Below are 19,894 nucleotides of genomic sequence, written 5' to 3'. Positions count from 1 at the left end.
TTCTATAAGAATTTAAGCATATAAAGCTGAACTTTCTAAATGGCATATAATTTACATATAAAACCTTAGATTCAAAAAAATTAATTAATTTGTGGTTATGAATACTTTTGAGATTTGCCTACCAAAACAGCTAGTTTTAAGGAGTTCAGTTTTTAGGAGTGGTGAACACCATCTGGAAGATTCCATTACAGAACCTCAGTGTAGGCCACCATCATATTTTTTTAATACCCATTAACATTTTCAGCATCGTTGAAAGGTTCTGCAACAACAAAAATTAATAAACCTTGAAGGATCCATGTGAAAACCAGGAATAAATCATTCATCGTTATTTTTGTGATGTTTTATACAGCACAATGGTCTTCTGAAGAAATTTTCTCTTGATGGCCACCATCTGGTGTAACGCATAAGGGCAAGTCAGGACTCTGTAAGAGATCTGAAGGGCCCCCTAAACATTTCTGAGAAAAATTAAAGACTTATTCCAACAGACGCAAGAGAGTTCACAAACAAAGGAGTTATTCATAGCTTTATCGCAGCTTGGAGTGAGGGTGTGAAAATATTGAGAAAGCTTTGTCACTAATTTCTAGTCAAAGCTTGCAAACCACAATTGCTTTGCAAGCCTTATTTTAGCTGGTGAATATGTTTTAGTTTAAGTCACTGGTACATAACACGTGCTGTAAGGGTGGTTGCTACATCAGCCTTTCAGGCAGACAGCTCTAACTGAACAAGGATTAACAAGTCTTGGCTATATGCACAGGGCTCACACTTCCTTAGAAACAATGCTTATGTACAGACTTCTCTTTTGTGAGCCCGCCCCAGTTCTTCAGAACTATGCAAAAGGCAAACAAAAACCATCAAGTGAATGGTTTTGGTGTATCCAAAATCTATATAGCTGACATGCTTGACACTTCCCTGACATTACTGGAGTGGCTTTACAACACCCATTAGGGGTCAGTTACACTCCCATGGGCAGCCAGAAGAGGAGAACTCATTGTAATTGCCAGCTACCCCCTTGAGACAATGAGAGCGCTTTAATTAAGCAATTCCATAACTGCCTTTTGAAACATGCAAGATGAGATTATACAGCAAGGTGCACCATTTTGTCTCTTGCACACTAGCCTATGTGACTATTTAAGTAACTTATTAAACTATTTAAATTATTTAAATTCAGCAAGCTATACAAAGACAAATAGCAAAAAAAAAACCAAACCCACAACCAAAAAAACCCCCATTATACTGTGAAGCTTCCATGCAGACGTCTGGCATAAGAAAACTATTTTTAAAAAGAAGTCTTTCTGTTGAGGAAGAATGCAAAAGGCATGTTTCTTACAAAATGGTAAATTCAAGGAGCAGAGTTTATTTGAAACCAAGCCATTTTTCACTTATGAGTGAAAAGGGCTTTCAGGAATTTTCTCTCTTCCTGAGGACCCTAGTTGCTAATTTTGATGCTTTTAAAGCAGTGTTGTCTTTTCTGTAAATGCTTTTCTCTTCCTTGTGGTAAACAGAATAAACTGACAGACTGCTTTACTGGCACTAAAACATATGAAGTCAACAAACTGTAGAAGAGGGAAACTGTCTTTCTTCCATTCCTCATCTGCTGCAGGCAGCTGAAGAGTTACTTATAGCAACCGTAGATTGGGAAAAAAATTCACAGTGCTGTAGAAATTGCCAACAGTAGACTCACTTGGAGAGCTTGGCTTTATTTGTAGACACTTCCAAACATTATTTGTTCTTTTTAGGGCCTGTTTCAAAATCCGTCAAAGCCAGAGACAAGACTTCCATTAATTTCAATGGCTTTGGAGCAGATTCACAGAGGATAGCCTGTGGCACCTCCAGCTCTGGCACTTTTAACAGTATGTTCATGTAGTCAGATTTCCGTTGCAGAGACAGAACAGAATCCAGTAATCACTAACATGAGCCAATGGCACCTACTGGAAATGCATAGTCTGCATCACTAAGCCAGATACATTTACGTACAGTCTCCATCACACCTATGTTTTCAGAAACAGGCTGTGTTTCTCATATCTAAAAGGACAAAATGGGAAGGCTGGCTGCCAGCTTCTGCAAAGCCTGGCAAGTCAGCACGCCCAAGAAGCAGCAAGGACTCTGAAGGAAATGTCATGAAAATATACAGTGGCCAACAACTGAACAGCAGCTGCCCTCAGCTCTGACTTTTGCAATAGCTTGAACATAAAACAGTTGGGTTGGGGGTTCCCAAATTGAAGCCTCTTCCAGGAAGGGGATGGGTGTCTGGGCACTGACTGGGCCAGATCCATCAGCTAATTAGAATATGGACTGGCCTTCTTCAGAGCTGGGAAATCCAGTCCCAATATTCACATCTCAGCTGCTCCACAAGCCCTCCCTATTAATCAGTCAGAAATTAATGTGGGATCTGCTCCAAGGGTTCCATAGCTGAAGTAAGCCTTGATTTTCAAATGCAGTGGGAAAGGAGACATCCAGCATAGTGTCTATCCCTCCATCACCATGCATTTTCTTCCCCTTTCCTCTCCTCCCCCACAACTGTCCTACTCATTAAACACTTTCCTATGAACTTTATCTTGAAAACCCTGATCATAGTCCTGCTTTATCCAGCTGAGCAAGGTGACTATGAACTGGCGGTCCAGAAAGGTCTTGGGATTGAAGATCACTCTTGAATGCTTACTGGATGAAGTACATGTACTTTACTTTGCAAGAAAGCTTTTGAGTTAGAGCTGGACTAGCATACTGGGTGGTATGACATGTGCGTTACCTTCAGCTCAAGAGCGCAGTGCAGGTGGCATTTCTGCAATGCAGGACTTCAACCAAACATCACTGCTTCCTGCATTTCTGTGAGGCAGTAGCTGGCTCACTGATCCATGTCTAAATATAAGTGCATGTTCTTTCAGTGTCAAGTTGTGTGGTATAAATTAATAATAATTGCATCAAATTCAATGGAGTTAATGCCAAGGACAGGACGATCGCAATAGCTGAAGATCCTTATTTGTACTGTATTTCTGCTAATCCAGTGGCCTTGTAAACCTGATGGGTGTCTTTTGTAAGGAAGTTCAGAAGCACTTAGGGATTTCAGCTCCTAAATGTTGCTGGGCTGGCTTCCCAAAGTCCATCAGCAGCCTTTGGAATGTGCACACAGGGCTCCCAAGTAATTCTGATGATTAAGGCAATACTTTCATCTGTTCTAAATGACTGCTTTAACTTCTGGCCTTCTCTTCTACCTCCTAGCAGGTATAAATACTGTAGCTCTATATAGTTAAGCAGCTTAGCTTTTAAGGGATGATGGGAGCATTTCACTTGGGGTGTGGAATTCTAAAGACACAAGACTTCAAAATGAAGCTTACTTGGGACAGCTGAGATTAACCTGCATATGTGTAAACAGGTGGGCAGGATGAATACAATACAATAATTATAGACATTGCATTAGCATCCAAAAGAAGCACTTCAAATAATAATTATTAAAAATAAAGCAATCCAAAGCAATGAAATGTATCTAGAGGAGCACTGTGTGTTTTCCCATCTCATATCTCGTGTTCCTCATTTTCCTCATTCTCTCATTCTTACTATTGTATCACTTTGTTGTTGTTGTAAAGACCTCCAGCTTTAATGTCCACACAATGATGACTTTGATGTAGGAGCTTTATCTCTATTTCCCACGTGTCCAACAGCAGCATATATCAACTTTATCTTCTCTGCTCATGAGAAAAGCAATACCCTAATGTCTTCTCTTCAAACCAACTTCACATGGAATGACACATTTAACAATAGGCCTCACAATGGCCATTGCAGTGACTTAACGTCAACAATTGTTGTGTGTATCCTCAGACACAATCACCGTTATATATTAGAGGCAATCTGTTCCATGTTCTATTGCTGCTGTTGTTGCAAGCAGCAAATAGGAAGGAGAAATGCTGATGACACAACAAGGATGACATCTCAAGTGTTTGAAGAAGGCAGCAAAAAGAGTGGTGATGTGATAAGCAAGACGAGTGCCACACAGGGCACTGAGCTGAAAATGTGGCTTGGGATCGCAGTTCTAATTTCTCTTGCTGTATGTTTGGCTGTGGAGGAAGCAACCGTTGATGAAGGAATCCCTTGCTCAAAGTACCAGCTAGCTTTCAACCATTCATGCTATGAGTTTGTTAGACTCCAGCATACCTTCACAAGTGCCCAGAGCTGGTGTGAGAGAGGAGGAGGGCACCTTGTTTTTATTGAAAATGAGGAAACTCAAGAGTTCTTGCAAAAACATATTGCTGAGGACCAGGAATGGTGGATAGGACTGATCTCAAACTCCTTGCTGAATGAAACTACTGACGGTAGGTGGTTTTGAAATCATGTCTTCTTCAAAACTGTATCAGCCCATGACGCTTACTTAACATGGTAACAAATGCAATTAGTCTCTCTGTAGACAACTGCTGAAAAGCCGCTGTCTTCTGTTGCTGTAACTTCAGATTTATATTAAGATGTTTTAATTGCCTGCTTCACTTCCCAGTTGCATGTTGTCACCCTTTCCATTGGATCTTGTGGTTGTGTGAACGCATGGTGAATTAGATCAGCTTGCTGACCTGGTGAAAAAAATGTGCTGGGTTAGGTCTCCAGTGGAAGAGCAACCTGAGCCAATTCATCTTACTAGGAAGTGCTGCAAGATCTGATGCAAGGGAAATGGTGGAATCTTGAGGCTGAGAGCACAGGGGGAGTGGCAGTGTCTCTTTTAATGATTATATCAGGCTAAATATAAAAAGTAATTGAAGATCCCTATGCAGACTAAATCACCTCTGCTTCAGTAAGAGCAGGGCTACAGCCCTGCTCTGCAGGCTCTGACTCTGTAATGGTATTACTGTGGAAAATAAACATTCAGGACACAATTACTTTGTTCACAGGGTCAATGACTTGGCTGGACACTTCAAACATAAGCTACAGTAACTGGTACAAGGATCAGCCATCTCCCTTCTCATCCACATGCGGGTACATCCTGAAGAATGCCAAGTATCAGTGGGGTGTGACTGAAAACTGCAGCCAGGAATTTGACTTCATTTGCGAGTTTGGTAAGGTACACAACAGCTGGAACTAAGAAGTGAGCATGCCGTGTTCACAGCTGTGCATAAATTGCCTTGCTGCTTTCAAAGTGGCTGCACAATAACTTAATCAGGCTTATTAAAAGTGAATGAGCAAAAAGCCATATAACCCCAGCAGGTGCTCTTTTTCCAGTGCACTGATGTAGGCTCTGATCCAAAGAAAGGAAGAACCCTGAAATCTCTAGGAAATGTCAGCGCTCAGCAACTAGCCATTAAGGTCCAGGTTTCCAACAGAGGACTAGTAAAATAGAAATGGATCTGAGAGTGAATCTAAATGTGTAGCGGTCCATGTCTACAGTGGACATAAGCTAGCTAGTTTAAAGCCAATCTGAGCAGTGCGTAATAGCATGGTTGCAAGAATAAACTCCCACAACAGCATAGTACCTGAGCTAGCTGGTACCTGTATGACTGCCCTGTAAAAACACTCCTAATCATAAATATGTGCCAAAATAATTTCCATTTGTAACTGAAGCAAAAATACAGCCAGGCTTCCAGAGACACCACTCCTGGCAGCCTGGAGTAAGCAAAAGTGAGAGCAAGTTTTTCTTGTTTCTTCTCAGACCCTTCCATCAGGTGAAGTTCAAGGGCTTCCCCAGGATAAGGAAGCAGACAGGAACCTGTACTTCCTGGTGGCATTTCAGTGCTCAGACAGAAAATCTACAGACATTTTGTCCCTTAAATTGTGACTTGGAACAAACAGTCCTGGAAAGGAATATCAGCAATATCATCCCATTCAACATATAGATATGAGGGGAATTTGTGTTCCTCACACTTTGCACATAAACAAGCATTTTAACCTGTAACTAGAATTAAGGTCACAAGCAGTGGAAGGACAGTCTGGCTGTAGGCTCACTAGTATAAAAAGTCTTCAAATCCAGTATGCAAGTACAGTTTTCCACAAGCCATAGAACTGCTACTGTCCTCGTCCAGCACTGTACTACTTCTGACACAAGTCACTCCACAATCAGCAAAACTAATAAAGTTTTGTTTCCTGTCCTGATTTTCTGTTCCACATCCCCTCCCTACCCTCCACCTCAGCACTCCCAGTTCACTCCCATATCTCCAGCATGTCCCACCTCTGCAAATACTTTTCACTCCCTCAGCTCCCTCACCTGCAGTTCTGCAGCTCCTCCAGAGCTCCATGTATGTGCTGCTCTGTTGAATCCCACATCGTGGAACAGAGAAACATCAGGTTATAATCCCTACTCCTCATAGAGGCACTGATGTAGCTCTTTCTCCTCTACCTAGTTATTGATTTTCATGAAATTTTAGGGTGTTTTGAGGTTTATATCTATACATCAAATTTGGCTGAAGATGACTAACATTAAAAATGATTGGGGGAGAGGAAATTGGCAGACAGCACAATCTCTTAAGCTTATTTTCCTTGCAAAAACAGACTAAAATTATTTTTCCATTACAACCATGGTAGACAACTGTCTGTTTGTAAGGAAACTATCATCTGTTACCATAGGATCTGACTTAAAGCCCATTAAATTCAAAGAGCATTTGCATTATTGAGCAACATCGTCCTACACTACATCCATCATTCCATTACCCAGGAAACCGAGAACAGATTGAGGCAATTATAGCCTTGTTTTCAGTATCTACAGCCCATGTCCATTGATACACATACATATTTCAATAACAGAGTAGACTCCTCTTTTACCAGTTTTGCATGCGAGGAATTAGATCCGATATCCCAAAGAAACAGGGACAATATTTTTCATTAGTTTCTCCAGGTGTTGAATGTCTGGAAGTTCCTGCAACCTGACAGTGCTTCAGTTTGTCTCTGAGTGATACTTAACACCTTCACGCACAGCTACCGTGAGGCTTGGTTCACATTAACATTGAGTTTGAAGCTTCAAATGAAATGCATAGGTAGCTCCAAATGGTACTGCTATTTGAATTTAGTATCTGATTCCTGATAACTTGTCTACTTGATCATTTGAGCTAGGTATATGTGTACAAACTAACCAGACAGTGTTCTGTCTTCATCCTTTCTTTGGCCACCTACCCTAGCATTATTTGTGTTTCTCAATGCAACTAAAAACTTTTCTTATTATTATTTCTTATTATTTCTATTCTACCATTTGGTACTCTGTAGGTTAGCAATTTGTTGCAGTAAAAATATACATATTGAACCAGGGTTTGTACATAGGAATACAAACCAGGTTCTGTACCTTTTTTCCATGTAAATGTTGATGAGACAACAAATACTATGGGAACTCTATACAAAGTAACGAACAAAAAACTGCACAAGATGATGGTCCGTATTAGAAATTTAACAGCACGTTATTTTTCAAGTTTATTTAGAGAGCTCTAATCTGTAAACTGATCATGTTGCTATAGTTACAGCCAGGCTCAGATTTAGCCTTTAAATAACAATAGCACACAATTACTGCAGTGTGCACACATTGGCACTGTTAATCAAGGTACTTAAGGGGAATGATCAAAACAGCAACTGGAGGACAATGTATTTAAACCTGAGACAGCTGAAACAAAAACATTCTTTTGCAACACTGCCATATGAGAGCAGTCTTTCGCATCCTCCTCTTCAGGGTATTAAGTATCCTGATTACTACAGGATACTAAGAACTCTGAAAGATAATTAACTGTCCCAGATTAATCAAAGAATGAGGTGTACACATTTAGAGATATGACCTTACTGTTTTGAGCAGTCCTGCTGAATGAAGTCAGTCGAATATCACACAGGAACAAAGGTGTCTCTGTAGCAGAAATGGGATCAGGTCCCATGCTTAATATGCAAACTATTCTCCAGAGCAATTACCTGAATATCATGCAAATCGCATACCACCACAAGGCTCTCTCAGAAGTAAGGAGTAACTTTAAACCTTCCAGTACTGCAAGTCAAACAAATGCTAAGTGTTTTCTACAAAGATATGTTTATTTTTTAAATTAAAATACTTTGGTTTACTAGAAATGTTCTCAAATTTTTGTTTAAGGCAGTAAAAACCATAAATATATTACTTTGGGTTTTAAAAAAGGAAAAATATTTTATTTGTTCTTTTTTTCATTTTCTTAATTGTTTAGCTAAAAAGGGAGAAAAGAGAAGAAAGAGAAATGGAAAGAAAAGGGATATGCAGGAGAATTGTAGCAGGTTTTTTCAGAAATTCAAAAAGTTAAATCTGATTTTTTTCTCCTATTAGAATCTGGCCAGAGCATTGCTTGTGATAATTACAATGCCACCATACAGTGTGGATCAGGAGAAGTTATTCAAATTGGAGAGAGCTTCTATGGAAGGAAGACCCCTCACTACTGTGTATCAGAGACTCCTCTTCAGTATGATACAGATGAAGACTGTAGCTGGATCAGTGTCAAAGATGAAGTAGCAGGTTGTATCTTATGGTATTGCTTGTCAGAAGCACAGAGTATGTGCCAAAGTTCCTGGCCCCTAAAATACTTTATTTTGTATTTCAATAGAGTTAGTGAAAGGGAAAATGGATTCTTCCTAAAATGAAGGGAATGACAGAGAACTTCTGACATGGAGGAGGTTCCCACAGGAGGCTGGATGAAAAGGAAAGACTTTGTGAGGATTCAGAGAAGGAGAGGGGGAGCAAATGGAGAACAAGGGCACACTTGGTTCCTCTCACTGTGTGAAGAAAATATGTGGGCACTGATTCACTGAAGAACTCAGTGGGAGACCCTAGGTTTGACAGAGATGGAGAGAACACATCCATACAAACCTAACTGCAAACCAGAAGGGGTGAAAAGGCTGTCACCAGCGGGCACATGAGGGCAGGAAGAGTCTGCTGCTGCCTGCCGCGTGCCGAGGACACAGCCTGCTGGAGCTACCGGGCTCCGCTGCCTGCCAGGTGAAACAGTGACTGGCCTGATAATCACCTGATAGGGTGATTCTTTGGGCTTCCAGCCAAAATTAAACAAAACACATAAATTCTTTTTTGTTCTACCCACTCTAACTCAGCTTTATTCCAATAAAGTGGAATGGTGCTAAGAAATACCAGGCAATAAGCAACATACTAAAGTCAAAGTGATGTGGGAGTTTGTCTAGAGATCAGTGATATGATATTGCTCCCCCTCCCCTTTTTGTTTCTGTAATCATCTCTCATCTGAGCTGTTATGACAGTCAAAGACAAAACCCACTAGTTCCTATAAAACGGTCCTTCTTTCCAGGCCAATGTCATGGTCTCCAGGCCTGCCAGGTGGCAGCAGATGGTACTTTCTTTGGAGATCCTTGTCCAGCTTCCGGAAGCTATTTGTCTATTCAGTACCACTGCAAGGAAGGTAAGTGGGAGGGGGCTGTCAACACCTGTTCTGCTCTTTGCTGTAACACTGTGACCATTGATACTTATCCTAAAAATCACTGCTCCATACTCAGAGAAGAACCTGTAAGAGCGGTGCCTAAAAATAGGCACAAAAATGTAGCTTCCCTGTCCTAACTGAGGGGTTTTGATAGCATACAAAGCCAGGAGATTCAGACACATAAAACATGCTTAAATGAAATTATGTTTCAACAAAAATCTTGACCAGTAGGTATAGTAAATAATCATCTCTGTGTCACACCACTAATGCACTCAAATTAACAGCAGTTATCAACTCGGTTTTGAAGAAAGCCTGCTCTCAATACATGAAAATTAATTGAATTATGTAAGAAATGTAGACAAACAATGGCACTGAATTCTGTCATTATGTTTTACAGGTCTGCAGCTGGTTGTAACAGATACATGCTTTGTCTTTGAAAATATCACAGTCAGTTTGAACTGGCTGCTCTCTCCATACTCTGGCAACCTTTCCTGTATCATCAGCACTGGAGACGGCCACACTATTGATCCTTACTACCCTCTATCGTAAGATATATCCTTCGTGACAACCAGTAAATTCTACTGCTTGCATTTTATTGAATGTTTCAAGTCTCTTAAAAGAAATGTTAAAAATTAAGTAGATTAATAATAGACCATACATACAAGACACCTGGATTCTGCAGAAACTTGTTTTGAAATTAATACAAAATTTTATGTCAAGCTGCCAACCACAATCTTTCTTCTGCTTATTATGACAAGTGATTCCTATTTCTTACTGAGAGAATTTATTCTAGATCCTAAGACACAAAATTACTGAAAACATGTCAGTAATTGCCAAAGAAAAAGGCAAGCATTATTTTCTTCAGTTTAAAGAGTATTTTTTGATAACATTTAAAATAATACAATGGCATTCTGGAGTTTTCTTTTGTTTTAATAGCATAAAAATTGTGTCTTTAAAAGATCAAACTTTTTTCTGCTGGATTTAAAAATCAGATTTTTTGTTCTAGTGCTAGGAATGACAGAGAATGGCTCTAGAAATTTGTCTACCAATGGAATACTACTTGAGTCATTTAGGAAAGTAAGAGTAGAAGACTGAGAACTAAAAAGTGGTAATGTATTAGAAGCAGTAAACATTCTTTCAGAGCTACAGACACAGACCTTTAACTGTAAAGAACTTGAAAAAAAATCTTTGATAGTGAGCCTTTAACTAAAATAGATTTGCTGGCTGTAAGCCGAGGCTTCACGTTTTATGGGAAGCCCTTTTACTTCTGGTTTGATACCTACTCTTATAGGAATTGCCTTTTCTCGTCTGATCTTGTCATTGATATGTTTTTGAAGTCCAGTTAGAATGAAACCTTTTTCTTCATTAAAATAGCTAATGAAAAATATGCATTATCAAGGATGATATGTCCTGATCTTTGTTTGTGTTTGCTAGGTGCTACTGTGATAAGAATATAGAGTTCAGAGAGAATAGTGTCAGGAATATTATTTATTTGCCTTCCATGGGGTATGTCATTCAAGAAAGATATCCTTAGGTTCTTTTCACCATCTCCCTGTGCTCGTTAGTAATAATAGCAGCTACCACGATTTTTTTCATAACCATTCATCTCCTATTGCTATCATGACCAGAGCTGCACCAGAGTGAAGAGACATTTTTGCTATCATGGGCAAGTATAGAAGCAGCTGCACATAAAAAAAAAGAGCAAGGGAGTGCTCTGACAAAATGCTGAGCAGCCTCAGCCTCAACTTCCACTGATATATCAAAATGATGGCAAATTGACAATGAAATAAAGACTAGAGGATTAAGGACACTGTTACATGCTGTAACGTGCATAGTCACATGTCTGCTCAGAGTCAACAAGTCACAAACAAGATCTATTGCTGCATGTGATCCACCTGCTGTGAACTGTGATCTACCTACTTTACAGAAAAATGTATCCACCCTTACAGATAGGCTTTGAGAATGACAGCCTCTGATATACAACCTTACTGACACTGTAGCTGGAACAAGGGAACAATCTTCAACCCTAAAAATTCTATGTAAATAAATGATGGATTAGTGATTGCAGGAGAGCTGAGTCAGGTCAGAAATCTGGGAACTGTGACCTCCATTATCATGTAAGGCTAAGGACTTCCCAGGACAGTCTTCCACACCAAGCAGCTCTTCTCCTTCTATTCCAGACTGGCCAGCAACATCGCATACAGATACTCGTCTCCTGGAGAGTATACTGTTTTTGTGGAATGCACTACCAGCGAATGGCATGTGATGGCACAGAAGCAGGTGACTGTCCGAGATAAGATGGATCGACTACACATTACTGGGTGCTATAACCAGTATGGATCTGGGAACAGCTCTCACTGCCGTACACTGTATGGGGAGTTGCTGTGGATTCAAGTTGAACTCAATGGAGGTGAGCGTAATTACTCTGCATGATTTAAATGGCAGGCTAAATATTATGCCACCCATGGGATAGAAGCAGGATTTTCATTATGCAAAACAGTACTTTTTAGCGAATGCTTTCCTTCTAATTGTTGTATTCCTGAAACCGAATGCTCTCAGCTCCATTGGAGGGGTTTTTTCTCAGAGCTATTACACCACCTCAGACATAAGTATAAACCTTTTTCCCCTCTACACAAAGCCAACAAAGCGTGAGCATAACTTCAGTCACATGAATCCATATGAAGCCAGTAAGAATATTTCCATATTTGAAGTTAGGAATCCACAGAAATGTTTCTCTGATTGAGGGTAAGAGGATTCCACCTGAGCTGGTCACATTTGCTTGTGTACATTTCATTCTCTCTTCAAGTTCCTGGAATCTACATATATGTTTAAAAAATAAAATTCAATAGTGTATGTTTGAATTCTCTTGACTACCCCAACACTCCCAGCAGAAAACACACAATAGACTTCTACAGGGAGTCTAAAGGGGCACAAAAGCACCTGAAGTGATCTTATTAAAAGTGACTGCATTGCTGCAGTGTTCTTACGACTCCTTTATAAATACCTGAATGCTGCACAAAGCAGCTAGACTTGGATGGCCTATTATGCAAGCTGTGAGAAATTCTGAACTGTCTTTTTGCAGGCAATGGAGTGACCTACATTATATTAGCAGATAACATGACGCTCACTGAATCCAGTGCAAAGGAAGGAACTGTCCCTCACAATCTGACACTCAGCAGTACCTCTCAAGAGCTGCTAGGCCCAGGGATACATCAACTGGAAATCCGAGCATCCAGCAACACAACAGCATTGGAGATTTCTGAAAGTATTACTGTTCACTTAATTGAGCCAGTATCTGGTCTTCAGGCTGCATTAGCTTCTCACACTCTGCAGCTGGGGGAGAATTTGGAGATGAATGTCTCTGTGTCTCATGGTGCCCCAGATAAGCTGAAGTTTGAGGTGATTGGATCTAATGAAAGTCACTCTCACAAAGAAGACGGCCCTCACGGGGAACCTCGAACGTACATCATTCCTGTGCACTCTGAAGGTACAGCATGCTGACATCTCTATTTCCAAGACACTCACAGCTGAGTAGAGGAGTTCACATAAACAGTCACAGCATCCTGGGGTAGGGGACAGTAATGTACATCTGAATATGGTAGCTTTTCTAACTGCTCAGACTTGGTCTACAGAACAGTATGAACAGCACAGTCTTTATTGACTTGTACATCAGCTAAAAAAATTGAACTGGCAAATGGGTCTCCATATGGAGACTGAAAGCAAGGCTTCACGTGATTTTTGTAATAAAAAAGACATAGTGAACCAGGGATTATTTTTTCATTACACGGTCTGATTCAAGTACAAATGATGACATTTTCCTGAATCACAAAATGTTTCCCTCCTGTTTGTTCATATGTATAACTTTTCAGGTTTACAGTCCTCTGCATTTTACACTGCAGTAATTAATAATCTGAGCAGATCTCAGCAGAGATGACAAAGAAAAGGGGAGATTTTCTGTGCGTCGGTCTCCAACACATAGTTTTTGTTGGACTTACTTATGAATAAGCTTTTTAGTAATTTTTAGTTTCCATTAATAAGAAATCAAAGCCTTCAAAGTGTGGGATTAGGGAGATTGTCCTTAAGAGTTAATTCAGTGGCAGAAGATAAAAAAGTTTCCTCCTCTAATGAACTATTCAAATCCCATGCCAAAGCTGGAACACTAGAAGCTAATTATTATTTCATTTTATGTTTTAAAATTATTCAATATTAAAAGTTTTATTTGGTCTCCCTATACCCATTTGAACATCACTTCCCTTCAGGCAGAAATTTTCAAAAAAGACAGCTGCTCTCTCAAGATGCCTAAACTCATTTGGACTCCAGTATTTGCACACTTCCAGTTTCCTGTGTAGTAATATCATAGCCAGCTGACAAAGAATAGCACTGCAAGTGCTAGGACCAAGGCAGCTGAGTTATTAAAAAGCTGAGATAAAGCGGAATAACATTCCTTGAAAAGCCTTTCAGCAGTGGAAACTCATCAGAAAAACCCCAAAGCTCTTAACAGAAAAGATTAGGATTTGCTTTACAAGTTGGATTTTATATCCCAAACATGATGGACTGGTCCCACTGCTATTCTTAACTGGCCATTTATCTTCTGTAGGTACTTTCCTAGTGAAAGTGGTGGCCATGAATGCCTTCTCAAACATGAGTCTGGATCTTGGGTTCATCACTGTGTTGGCAAACAGTTCTCATAAAAAAGGTAATTGCAATAATCTGCCAGTGCCGGTTTTGACCACATAAGTGTGTTTTTGCAATCAAAGCATTTCATGGAGTGTTTATGGTTTGCGTCTAGTAATTGCTTTCCTTCCAGCAACAGTGCTGAAAACTTTTGTGGAGGCTTCTTCCCGATGAAGGCAAATTCCCTGGCTTTGAAGTAGTCATAAATTAGCATCACTCTGTATATGTTACACATTGCACATTTGCTATTTGTCCTAGAAATAATTAGTGAAGTTTATGGCTCAGGACATAGCTTTGAAACCAGGAAATATTTGCATCACAGCAGTCTCATAAATTGCTGTCAGTAAATGTTTCTAGATGGCTCATCCTTACACTTACAAAAGCAGATTATATCAGGAATAAAGTGACTTTAGCACTAATCCTATTGAGACTTTTCCGGTGCTTTCCCTCAATTTTTCTTTGTATATTGATGAAACTCCATCACTCTGTGAATTTATTTTGATTTACACCATTATGATTGAAGAATCAGGATCATCATTTTTATAGTATGTGACTAGCTTGTTGCTACAATTTTAGCTACTGTAACTATTTTACCTACTGTAACTAGACTGTTTATCACAGTTCTAAAGTCTGATTCTTATAGACCCATCTTTCAGACTGTTGGTAGTCAAATCCTGTGTATTTAAGTCGTATTTGCTGAGGATATCTGAAAGCTTTACAGGTAACACTAAAATATTCCGCTCTTTTTTGTATTAAACAGATTCTGCTAAAGAAGGCGGCAGCTCCCAAACAAATACCCAAAAGACAAATGTAAGTATTATTTAAAGATCTTTCTTTAAACTGAAATGCTTAGAAATTTTTCTTACCAGTGAAAGTGCTGCATAAGATATTGAAAAGAAGTCTTTGTAGCACACTAGATTATGGACTAGACTTTCTGTGCCCCATTTGGTTTAACATAAAATCTACACCAAAAGACTCTGAGACAAATGTGTTTACAGGCATTCAATCTACAGTTCGTAAAAGCCTGCAAGTAACAATTACAAGATTAGAGAAAATTAACTTTTCACAATGATTCAGTTTTGGAAATTGAAATGAGATAGGTGAATTTTTAAATTATGTACTTGACTAATGGAAGCCTCTCTTTGAGGGGCTATCTCTCAAGCACAGTTTAATATATTTTTATATTATTTCTAAGTGTTTCCTGCTTCTGTATTGGAATGTTTAAGCTACTTTGCAATGAAGAAATTTCCAGTTAATGGCAAACTGAGAAACTAATGATACACCAACTGCTAGCAGCTGCACAAATTTAAATAATGAAACTGCCAGATATAATATTTTATTATAATCTTAAAGGTCTAGTTTTTAGCTATAACACCCGCAGACAGATGTCTGCTATAGGAGACATGCTGCTTCACAAGAAGGCATCATGCTTTACACATTGCCTGTAAGAATATACTGCATGAGAGGAATATAAATCTAATTCAAAGCTAAGTTTATCATAGTCTGTTGCACAAAAAGACAAATTCAGCTACCCTCTTTTTATCTATAGCTGTAATGTATCTAAGTCAGATAAAAAAGGAATGTACTAGAAGGTGTACTAGAAGACAAATGATTGTCCAAGGGTAAAAAAATCTTGGTCTAGAAGTGGGAAACGAACGGGAATTAGTTTCCTAAGTGCCTGCATTAGTTTTGAAAATGAGAACTGGACTCCTAAGCTTTTGGGAGTATTTTGCCACACAATTTCTCTGTGCCATCTGCTTCTATTCCCATAGCTTCTACTTCCATACTACCACTGATCAGGGAAAGATCATTTAAACTACAGATCTGTGTACAGCGACTCGGGTTCTAAACTTTCAGACCTTTTTCATTATAAAGAAGCAAGATACCTATGTGTTTATACATGCCCCTGTCCTAACTGATACATTTACTTATTATTTAGGATCACAAAAGAAAAAACAAAATATATATTAAACCGAGTCGCCATGTGGATCCTTTCACAACTGTTACGCTTGGCTGGCCAGACAACAACAATAATTCCAGTTTTCTCTGGTCCTGTGGTATGTGCATTTCCTGAACTTTTCTACCAAATTCTATTTGATGAGTAACAAACTCACTGTCATGTCAGATCAAGTGGTGAAAATCTGGTGGTTTACTCTCTGGCTTTAAAGTTTGCCACTCCCTGTACATGAAGAATGTCCTTCTACCTTACCCTGGTTTTAACACCAAACTAATTATGGTGTATAATATGGCATAGTACTCAGTTTTGTCTTTTCTCCTAGGTTTCATTTCTCAAGATCTGCCCATCCTAAGCCCTAACCCTCATAGCCAAGAACTAATCCCAAGTGATTTACATACTTAGGCATTTGCAAGGTACATGTGTCTCAATAAATGAGCAATAATTAGCATCAAACATAATGCAAAAACATTTATGGCTGAAAACTGAGTTGAGATTCAGGACATCTGTGTTCTGTCTCCACATTTATCCCTGATCTCATACATTACTTTGAAGAAGTTGGTGTACTCTGAGCTCTGATTACCCACTCTTTAAATTGGGTTCAGGAAACTTGTTTGCTCTATAAAGCTCTTTGAAACCTAAGGTAGCAAAGTCCTTCATAAGAGACATGGGATGTTGTGACTATTTTAATTATAAAGGAAATGTTTGTGCAGGAGCTTGTTGGCCTGAGTGGAACAAATGTGTGCAGCAACAGATAATTCTAACCAACCAAACTGAGGTGCAAATCCCACCTTCCTGCCTTCCTCCTCCAAAGTCAGCAGTGACTGTCAGGGTTACAGTCCGAAACCATGGCAATGAAGAGAAGCAGGATGAGCAATGTCTCTATGTGACTGCAAAACAAGAACTGCAACTGGAAATCAGGTCTGTTTTTAAACCCTAGTATTCACTGGTTAATATTATTACTACACAAACATAGTGCAAGGCCACAGTTACCAATAATAATGATAATAAAGTGATAACATACTTATTGTTGTGAATCTATTTATACCTTACCATTATAGGAATTAACAGACAAAATGGGTCTTGCTACATTTTCCAGTCCACATTTCTGAACATAATCCTTTAAGAAACTGAATAATATTCTTCCCAAAACCGTTTAGGGTTTTTGACCCCACTATATCCTTTCAATGTTGGAGATTTCCATATGCAAACCTCATTGAAACAATCGGAGTAAATGCCATAAAATATATCTGGAATTTCTACTAGACACCCAGATACACATTACTGCCTTAAAAAGTCTGTTCTTCAACAGTCTAGTGCCTCATTAAAGAGCAGTGGCATTTCAATGATCTGTTAATACAATAATTTCAGGAGCTTAGATAGAGGACCTTTCATCTGAGAGCCTGAATCAGTTTTGCAACATAGTTTGAGGGTTCTGGGCCTCGGTCATGTTGAAAATGGAGATCAGGTTCCTAAATCTCTTGCTGTAAGATTAAGTATTTTGCTATTTGTGAGTCACGTGTCACCTGACTCATATTGCAGGGCTTTTGCGGGTTTTCATCAAATGAGAGTAAAACAATAAACATCAGGGACTATGACATCTCTTACCGTTACTACCTGTAACTACCATCTTACTTCCTTACAGGTGTGAGGCAAACTGCAAGCCAGTGAATGCTAGTGATGAGGTTATTTTGAGTGTCTCTGGACAGAAGGACTCCCAGGCCATATATTATAACTGGTATTTAGATAACACATTCCAAACCAAGGTGAGAGCATCAGATTTGTCAGAAATACTGCACACACAAAAATAAACATCCATCCTGAGGGAAAGCCACGTGGTCTCAGAATGATACTTTGTCAAATGGATGCTTTGGAAATCATAATGAAGACCAAGACAAGGGGGTGCCTGGTTTGGGAGGGGTTATAATGAAGGGCACCAAACTGCCACCCTGCTCCTGATACATCACAACAGAAATCACAGTAAAGAGCCTCTACTGTCATGTTTTCTTTCCTGTCTGATTTTCCAGTCTATGCTCCTCCCTCTAGCCTGTGGCCTCACTGGTTTCCGGCAGAACTCTTTGAATTTGCTTCAAAGTAACACATCCATGCTGAAAATGAACAGCTCCTTCTTGCAGACACAGGGAGAAGCTTTTCAGATTAAAGTAACAGGTAGGGGCAAGCAGGGTTTTTCAAACTCCTTTGAGATAGTCTCTGCCATCATGACATCACACTGACGTTACACACACATAGCCTCACTGACAAAGATGAAGTTAGATTAGTCCACAAGTTGAGAGCTGTTACTTTATATGTGGGTTCTTTAAAATAATTAAGAATAAGGTTATTCTGGGCTGTTGCAAAGCAGGACAAAATCAGTTATCTTACTCCAAGCTGTTAATAACTTTGTAAAGACTCATCTGGAAATGAAGTCTTTACAATTTCATCATCAAATAATACAGTTTTGCTTTATAATGCAAACACTACCATGTTTTTAATAGTTCTTTTCCTCTTATGGCTTATTCAGTAGTGGGATTTCATTTCTGATTTTCTGATGTTTCTGGTGTCTGAACAAACAGTATCATTGCTAAATAGGCAAGATGTATGTCTGAAGATCAGTGCTGCCGGGGCACGAATTATTGCTGACGTTCTGCTCCCTCCACTCCCAGCAATGACTCAGCGTGGCTACGGGGAGGAAACGTACCTTGTCAGCACCGTGCCTCCGCCCGAGATCCCCAGTTGTGCCGTGTCTCCCAAGCAGGGATCAGTGCTCACCACATTCACAGTCTCCTGCAGCACTCCTTGCTTGGGGGATTCATGCCAACCCAGTCATAACAGACAGCTCACATACTGCTTCTATCTGAAATCAAGTAAGTCCTGAGGTGAACTGTTTGGCTAACTGCTCCTCCCTGGTTCTAGCAAGCACTGGTACTGTTGCTAACAAGAGCAAAGGCACCACCTGCTTCTGCTCCCTGCAGAGACTAATAAGGAGTCAGCCAGGCCTGCACAGAACAAGCCCAGGGTCCCCTGTTCTGTCCCCTGAACAGGAGGTGTCTGTGTGGTGTCTGGTAGGTGACCCTCTCTTTCCTGTTTCAGATTCTCTCCTGCACTGTGGCCCAGATCCTGAGCTCTTCCCAGTTTATCTTCCACTTGGAGAAGAGGAAAATAATTTCATTTTACATATGACAATTACTGTTAGCAACAACTTTGGTGATACAGTTCAAAGTAGTGCTTCAGTGAAGGTACACAGTAGAATTACTTTCCTTTAAGGTCTCTTAAGTTGATACCTAACTCACAATTCACTTTTGGAGCTTCTTCCTATTTTATAGGTATTACTTCTTTCTGGATGTGCCATAATCACCATTTTCCTATCTAACAGAGAACTATTTTCTGTGGACTCAAGGTAGTCAAAAGAATCTTCTATTGTCCTTTTACTAGGATAGAAATTTAAAAGATGATCTATTTGGACCTTAGGCAGCATAAGCTGTATTTAGGGAGTCTGGAGTTACTCTGTGTAGGCCCCAGAAAACTCCTGCTTCTGCCCCAGTGCCCCAATAAGGAGATCCTTAACAGGCCACTAAAAATAAAATGTTAAAACCAGGGAACACAGAGTTTTCTGTCCCATTCTAGCTAGGCTGTTAATAAGATTGTCATGGAAGCTGTTCAAAGATAATTATAAGAGTGTTGGCAATGTTAAGAGCATATCTGATTTCTTCATCAGGTTGGACATGCAGATATGATGGAAGGGAACCTGACCCTGCAAGCTATTGTATCTGAGAAGGCAAACACCATTCTAAAAGAAGGGAACAATAGCATGAGTCTTCTTCAGCTGTATAAGTCAGTGACATCTGTCCTTAATCAGGAGACCCAAGAGGAATGCTTTAATGTATCTTTACAGATGAACACACGGAAAGAGGTCAGCCAGACA

General features: G+C 39.6%; 2 protein-coding genes across 3 annotated transcripts in view; one reads left to right on the top strand and one right to left on the bottom strand.

The window, feature by feature from the left end:
• BCO1 (beta-carotene oxygenase 1) overlaps positions 1 to 19,894 on the bottom strand; it is a 68,598-nt gene that overhangs the window by 24,493 nt on the left and 24,211 nt on the right. The window lies entirely within an intron of this gene.
• Positions 4,287 to 19,894, top strand: part of LOC141948603 (polycystin-1-like protein 2) — a 40,839-nt gene continuing 25,231 nt past the window's right edge. Inside the window, 16 exon segments of the mRNA XM_074881281.1 lie at positions 4,287 to 4,304; positions 4,869 to 5,033; positions 8,231 to 8,416; positions 9,216 to 9,326; positions 9,742 to 9,889; positions 11,525 to 11,754; positions 12,427 to 12,831; positions 13,942 to 14,040; positions 14,779 to 14,828; positions 15,958 to 16,075; positions 16,686 to 16,893; positions 17,618 to 17,738; positions 18,000 to 18,141; positions 18,636 to 18,836; positions 19,063 to 19,208; positions 19,688 to 19,882. Coding sequence (XP_074737382.1) covers positions 4,874 to 5,033; positions 8,231 to 8,416; positions 9,216 to 9,326; positions 9,742 to 9,889; positions 11,525 to 11,754; positions 12,427 to 12,831; positions 13,942 to 14,040; positions 14,779 to 14,828; positions 15,958 to 16,075; positions 16,686 to 16,893; positions 17,618 to 17,738; positions 18,000 to 18,141; positions 18,636 to 18,836; positions 19,063 to 19,208; positions 19,688 to 19,882 — 2,520 coding nt within the window. The 5' untranslated portion in view covers positions 4,287 to 4,304; positions 4,869 to 4,873.

Source organism: Strix uralensis, chromosome 12 (assembly GCF_047716275.1).
Source record: "Strix uralensis isolate ZFMK-TIS-50842 chromosome 12, bStrUra1, whole genome shotgun sequence".
In the NCBI taxonomy this organism is placed as follows: domain Eukaryota; kingdom Metazoa; phylum Chordata; class Aves; order Strigiformes; family Strigidae; genus Strix; species Strix uralensis.
This window is presented reverse-complemented; position numbering and strand designations above follow the sequence as displayed.